Below are 7257 nucleotides of genomic sequence, written 5' to 3' on the forward strand. Positions count from 1 at the left end.
GGATCGGATGGTTGGTTCTTTGATGTACAGTGCGGTCCTGCCCTTGCAGCCCACTGTCACCCCTCTCTCTCTCCCTTCCCCTCAATCCAACTCTTTTTCTTAATCGTCTGCACTTCTTTCACCTGTGTGTACGCTTCGGCGTCTTTTCATTTCTTTTCTCCCTCTCTTTTATCTCCGCTTTGTGGTTGCGATGATTTTCGCTTGCCCTACTCCATTTCTCAGTTCTGTGGCGCTATGTGCTAATAATGCTGGCAGAATCGTTTGAGGACTGTGCGATCGCTGCCTTTGGAATTACGCCGCCCTCTCTCTCTCTCGTGTGTGTGTGTGTCTTTCCTCTCTCTGATGTTTGTTAGAAAGCTTTTCAAAAGCTCTCCTGTCGCCTATAAAAGTCAGCAGGGCGGCTGCACGCTACTCTCTGTTTCCAAGCTTCTCTTGAATGTGCCCTTCTGTCGAGATGAACCACTAAGGGGTCTTTGGAAGTGATTCGATCTCATCGAACGTCTCACCCTCGCTCCCTCCCTTCGGGAGTACCTCTCTCACAGTACAGCACTTGCGCCTTGGTCACCAGGAGCCAAAGTATATGTGTAACTGCGTAACGTGTTCGACGGCGATTGCGTACGAATGAAAAAAAGCAACGCAGCGAAGTGAAACAGAAAAAGCGAGACTCGACTTGTTTCACTGCCAAACATGTATAGGAGGCGCTCTTATGAACATCCATGGGCGCAGCCGCTTTCTTCTCAGATGGCGAGCTGTCGGTGCTTCTCACTTCTTCTGTGCCTTTTTCTCTCCCGTTATCGACTACCTATCAAAAAGTTGTAGCTCCTCTGAGTAATGCTGCGCCTTGCAACTCTACGATTCTCCACGACTGCCTGCAGCGGCACTGGTGTCCCCGCCGCAGTCGGTTGTACTGGAAGCTCTGGTCATCATATAAACTCGCAGCAACGCGTACTGCAGATCAACTCCCCCATGTCCCTCCTACGCATGTGCTACCGCAGCATTGACATCACAGTCAAGTCTCGCCACGCCCGCACCTTTCTCAAAAAGCAGTTGATGAAGCAGTGGGCAGAGAGGAGCAAGGAGACAAACCCTGCGAAGCAGCGCTTCTACATGGATTTGGCCGGCTCTTTTCTACAGGCACTGCACACGGAGCGGAACCCCAAGCCGGGCAAAATTGTGAACTTTCAGCTCTCTCGCCAGGTCGCTTATGAACAGAAGCTGGCGGAGCGCGAGAAAAGCCCCAGGACGCGGCGGGTACGGCACATGCCAAAGGAGGTGACGACGCAAGATCATTAGTCGCCATCCTCCTTTATATAGCCCCTCCGCTGTGTACCTTTCCCCCGGATAACACTTCACTCTGTGTGCCTTCCCCTGTATCGGCCATGGAAGAAAAGCACATCCGAAGGCTTTGTTTGTTCTTCGCAGTCGTAACGGCTTACCGTCCTGTGGGGTGGGGTGCGCATTTACTACTGGTGCTGCGTGCTGCTGATGGTGATATTGGGGTGATTTGTTCCCCTTGCCCTTTTCACTTTCTCGAGTTCCGCCCACATGGGTTGCGACTCGAGCTAAGCGACAAGAACGTAGGCGCATGCGTTATGTATGTCTCCGCGCAAAGTACAAGTCTCATCTCCGATGTGGGATGTAAATGCAACTGCTTCCATACATGAAGCGCTACAGAGAGATGTCGCTGGTAACTGCAAGCGTGGATGAAGCACGGATGTGCGTGTACCTCCCTTGATGCCACTTCTTCGCTACAACCACACTCTTTTCGGCTACTTGCGTCCTTTTCGTCTCACGAATGAGGCCCATCCCTCGACACACACACACAATGCATCAGCAACAAAAGCCTAGGCAAACTACAATCATTGCTTATTAGCCCCATCGTTTGCTATACATACATACATATATATACATGGGTTATCGACTCCGCCGTCCCCCCTCCCTCTCTCCCCCCTCCCCTTATCCGACCTCAGGGTCTCAACGTACGCTCTTGCCCATTGTCGCCCCATTCCTCTTCACAGCATATCCCTTCTCCCCCTTTGACTGACCCCTCCTTTCAATCACATGCGCTCATTCCGTTTTTTTTCCTTTTCAGTGTTGTTGTTTTTTTTTTTTCGTTCCTCTCTTTCTCTCTCTCGCTAGTCCATCCCCTAGAAGGCACTCGCAGTAAAGTGAAGAGGTACCACTAAACACACTACAGCAAGTCAAGACTGGTTTTCTCTGCATCACCCATTACGAGTCACACACTCCGTGCCCCTCCTCAGTCTGCACCTCCTCCTTTCATAAGACCTTCGCTTTTGTTTTTCACACTACACAACACGCGCTTCCACGTTTTCATGTTTGGTGTCGTCGACTCTTTCTTAGCGCGCTTTCACAGAGTTTCCGATTGGCCCCTTTATTGACTCACTGCCTCGCCTTGTGCCCCCCCCCCTCTTCAGATACTGTCACCTTCCATCTTCTCTTGCCTTTCTGCGCGTGTTGTCCCTCAACACCACCTGTGTGGTGCTCTTCCTCCTGAACGTGTCCACTGTTGGCTTGCCCAGCTCGACTCACCGTGCAGCACTTCTGATGATTCCCATTACTTTGCCAGTCAAGGCGGCAGCTGTCGTTGCGACTGTCGGCGCTCTCACCTACGCCACCATGCGGGCACTGCAGGCAGTATACTCTGCACCGCCGAACATGCCAGAGCCGGCGATTCCGCCCAACCCCGAGGACGGCCCCCTGTGGAGCGTGGTTAAGCGTATCCTCTACCGCCACTTTTACGTCGTCCGCAAGGGCGATCCGTTGAAGACGCTGCAACGATGGTGCACAGAGTTCGAATACAAGCCATTCGTTATGAAGATCTTCTTCCGCCCACACGTGGTGCTCTCCTGTCCGGGTGACATTGAGCACGTGTTGCTGCGCGCAGACACGAAGTTCTACAAGGACACCGGCTATGACATCGTGCGCATCGTCGTTGGTCGTGTTGGCCTCGTCGCTGTAGGCAACAAAGAGAAGCACGCCATGCATCGCCGCATCCTGATGCCTATTTTCAGGTCGCAGAACATACGCGGTCTTGCGAATGAGATTATTCGCGTGCACGCCCTGCACATGCTGGGTGGGCTTTTCGACGTCATCCAGTGCGGCAGTAGGCAGGACGCCGCGGTGAACCTCAGCGACCACATCTTTCGCATGGCGCTCTCCGCCATAGGCGAGGCGGCCTTCCGCGCCTCCCGTAGCGAGTCGCTTCGGGTGCGCACTCACTTCAATGCGATGATGAAGATGTCCCGCATGAACTACTTCTGTCCGTATCTCAAGTCGGCCGCCCAGCGTAACGCACGAAAGATCCTCAGAGAGATGAGCGTAGGCCTACTGGATAAAAACATGCAAATGAACCAGATTGGAGCGCGTCGGTGCGTGATGGACGCCCTTATTGATGAGCTATACGTGCATTTTAGTATGGAGGACGTCTTGGATCACGTCGTCAATTTCTTATTTGCCGGCCACGACACAGCGAGTCATACAATGGAATTCCTGTTTGCACTGCTGGGTGCAAACAAGGAGGTGCAAGACCGTCTCTACGAGGCCCTCGAGGACTTGATGCCCTCCATCTGCACTTGCCCCACCGTGGAGGAGCTTATGGAGTGCGACTACCTTGTCGCCGTTGTGAAAGAGGCTCTGCGGATGTACCCAGCGGCGCCGATTATCTACCGTGACGCCGCTGAGGATGTGTACCTTCCCGAATCTCGTGTGGTGATCCCAAAGGGGATGACGGTGGTCATCACGCTCTTCTCTCTGCAGCGCAACACACATGTGTACGGCGACGACGTCGACGTGTTTCGTCCTGAGCGGTGGCTTTACGAAGAAGGGGAGGCACTGCGCAAGCGCTGCGGCCGTTGCGGCTACATTCCCTTCAGCTGCGGCAAGCGCAGCTGCATTGGCCAGGAGTTCGGCTACTTAGAGTTGCTTATCGTGACGGCACTGCTGGTCCGCCACTTGAAGATGGAGCTGGTCGGAAAGTTCCCAGAGGCGCGGTACAACATTACCTTGGTCATGAGCCACCCAGTCTCCATGCGCATCACCGCGCGCGATGGCATTTCCGTAAGTCAGATTTACGAACGCATCGCCAACGTGCTTGATCTCAACGACGAGGATGCTGAGTCTGCCGGCAACGCGGCACGGGAGGCGGGGGGCATGATGGGCTGCAAAGAAACAACCGTACGTGGGTAAGCAACAAAGTGAAGACTTGCGCCAATTCTGCTGTGTGTGTGTGTGTGTCAGTCTGCGTATGTGTGCCGTAGTGTCTACAGCGTCGCGCTCCCAGTTTCCTGAGCATCGATTGTGCTTTTCTTTCTCCCTTCTCGCTTCTCCTTTATTTTTCTCCTGCTTTAAAAGTTCACGACAGGAGTGTGAAGGGGAAAGGAGGATCGAAACGCGGTGTGGGCATGCGGAGCGAGTCAAAGTCCTCTCCGCCACCCGGGCGACATATGGCCCCCCCAGCCGTTTTTCTCCCTCTTACCCCATTGTTGCTCCTTCGCTCATTTCAGGCCTCGAGGAATCGAGTCATCGTAAGCGTTTGCTCTTTCCCCCCACCCACACCCTTCATTAGTCACGACGACAGGGATCCTTGGGGTGGCAGAAAAATGGGGATACTCACGTCTACCTCTTCGTGTGTAGTGTTATCCAATGGTGTCTTGAAAGCAACAGCATTCTCATTGATTAGCTCTGCCAGCGCTGGAGGTGTGGAGGGCGCGATCAGTGGGGATACCGGTTTGATTTACTCTTCCACGGCAATAGGAAACTTGTCAGCCAGGAAGGCTTGGAGAGATGCACTGGTATCCATGATTGCTTCTCTTTCGGTATCATTCTCTCTCCGTTTATTCTTTTCTGTGCTTTGCATCGGCTTCCTGGGCAGATATGTGTGTGTCGAGTGTATTTCTTCTCCCAATGTTTTTTTTTCACATTTTCTTTCTGAGATTCTCCTGTTTGGCTGGCTCTTTGGTCACTCTTTCTTATTGTTGTGGGGCTTTACTTATGCTTGTGAACAACTTCCCGTTGCTGCCCACCGGAAAACCACACTCTCTCACTGGTGCATCTCGTCTTCTCAATCGCTCTGTGTGGAGCTGGTGAAATGGTGAATGCGCACACTTCTGTGATTTCCTCCCTTTCATATAAGTCGTTTTTTTTTCTCAGTTGATCGGTCGCCTTACGTTTTGCACTTGTCTTCCTATAGAAACCTCTCTTTCTCTTTCTCCTTCTCCTTCCCCCCCCCCCCCCCGTTCGCTGCCTCCGCTCTTTTCGCAACTTCCGCTAGTGATGTGCACCGCCTTCTCCCTCCCCACCTCTCTTCGTGTTATTCGCTTTTGTTTGCCTTCTTCCTTTGGCGCGCGTCATTTTTCTTTTTTTTGCTTTGCGTTGTTCGGCGCGTGCGTGCCGCATCTCGTTGTGGGCCGTCTTCGCTTCTCCGTTCAGCTGGCGCATTGGTCCTGTTTTTTTCTTTTTACAATCACTTTTTTATGTGTATACGTGTCGTTATTTCCGCCTCCATCTCCGCTTCCTCTTGCTCTGCACTCCTCTCCTATTTTTTCGCTCTTGGAGGAGGAGAGGGGAGGGGTCTGCCCCCTGTCTGTTCCATCCTCTTATTCCATTCTGTGTTTTTGCTTTTTTTTTACTTATGCGTGTGTGTGGGCATTTGCGTTTGCTGTTTGAACTACGACCTCCTCCGCTGCCAATAGCCGCCAGTTTATTATTATTATTTCTTCTTTGTTGTCGTCGTCGTCGTTACTTCACCCTTTTTTTTCATGTCATGTGCATGTATCCGTGCGTTCGCCGGTGTCCCTGATCTTTTCCCTACCGTGTGCCAGTTGTTTCCTTTTCCCCTTCACTGCTACTGACGTTGACGTGTACACCGCTCTTGCTCTTTTTTTTCTCGCTCTGTGTGTGTGTGTGTGTGAATATCGGTTGCCTTTCTCAGAACCTCTGCTGCTACTTCTTTGTCTCTTCGTCTTCTTTATTTAACCGCAGCTTTGTGACTGTACGATGAAGCGTGAGTGAGTACACTGTGACTCTGGCCTTTAGTCCCGTATGCACTTACTTCTCTCTGGTCTCTTGTCTTTCGCTATTTCTGTCATTGACCATCCTCTCCCCACCCTCGAAGCTCTGAGGGACGCATTCATAGTAATTCTGCCAGCTACACCTCTGATGTGTACCTTGGGTGGTCCGGGGGTTATCAACCTTCGTTTTGTTTTTGGACTTTTCTCCTTTTGCACAATGTGTCTTGTGTGCACTTTATCTCTCTGTTGGTCTTTTTACTCGTAAAGTGCGATGCACATCGTGTTTCTTGGGAGAACTATGCTCTCTAAGTGCACGTACTCATTTTCTGCTCACGTGCATGACTGAGGGAAATGAATGTTTTGTGCATTAGCGGTGTTTGTATTCGAGTGTGTGTTAGCCTCTTTTAGCCCCGAGTTAGGATCGGCCAGTCCTCTTCTATGTTTTTTTCTCTCTTCCTGTCGCAGCCCTCGTCAGGAGGGCATGCGATCTGATTCGTCTCTGTGTCAGTGACACATCGCTACGAAGGCTCGATGACATGGCAGGCAGGCGGCGTGGTCATCAAAGGAAGCTGAGGGGAGAGAAAAGTGGAAAGAAATCAAGCATTGCGGCACTATCAAAGATGTTTCAAGATGGAGTGAGACAGTAATGGAGAAAGGAAAAGCCGGTGCATTATGAGAATATGAGCGAGGGGATGGCAGCTGACCAGAGTCGGTGAGTTTCCTTTGTACATGTGCGCTCAATCCCTTTCTCTTTCAGGTACGCGATGAGTTCAGGACTGAGCTTATCGGCATGAGGCGTCACCAACGTAACAGCACGGAAAGCTCAGGACTGAAGCTCCAGTTTCGATATTTCTCCCCCGTTCCTATCCTCCTCCTCGCTCAGGTTTCCTCTTCTTCCCGCTCTACCCTCTCACACTGTCAAGGTAGTGCGCATGTGTTATTGATAGTACAGATGCTGGCACTGCACCTGGTATGATTCAGGCTTCCCGGATGGGCCAAGCGCGGCATTGATGACGTGCGCTTGATGATGCACCGTCATTCCATTAAGGGAAGGAGAACAACTCTTGTGTATGTCGCCCTGGCTGAAGAACGGGCGCGAAGGAGCGGAAAAGAGGATGACTTATTCGGACGCCGATGTGGGTATTAGTGTGCGGTACCATCATCCCACGTGAGAAGGAGGGCTGTGCAGTGATAAGACCGTACCCCTTGGATCACCGTCATCAGCGCG

General features: G+C 52.0%; 2 protein-coding genes across 2 annotated transcripts; both read left to right on the forward strand.

The window, feature by feature from the left end:
* Window positions 1-831: 831 nt before the first annotated feature.
* Window positions 832-1293, forward strand: LPMP_203040 (hypothetical protein; the record flags this gene model as incomplete). The annotated part of the gene is made up of 1 exon (XM_010700205.1): window positions 832-1293. The coding sequence occupies one exon, from the start codon at window positions 832-834 to the stop codon at window positions 1291-1293; it is 462 nt and encodes a 153-aa protein (XP_010698507.1).
* Window positions 1294-2565: 1272 nt separating this feature from the next.
* LPMP_203050 (cytochrome p450-like protein) lies at window positions 2566-4206 on the forward strand (the record flags this gene model as incomplete). The annotated part of the gene is made up of 1 exon (XM_010700206.1): window positions 2566-4206. The coding sequence occupies one exon, from the start codon at window positions 2566-2568 to the stop codon at window positions 4204-4206; it is 1641 nt and encodes a 546-aa protein (XP_010698508.1).
* Between the last annotated feature and the right edge of the window lie 3051 nt (window positions 4207-7257).

This window comes from Leishmania panamensis, assembly GCF_000755165.1.
Source record: "Leishmania panamensis strain MHOM/PA/94/PSC-1 chromosome 20 sequence".
Classification (NCBI taxonomy): domain Eukaryota; phylum Euglenozoa; class Kinetoplastea; order Trypanosomatida; family Trypanosomatidae; genus Leishmania; species Leishmania panamensis.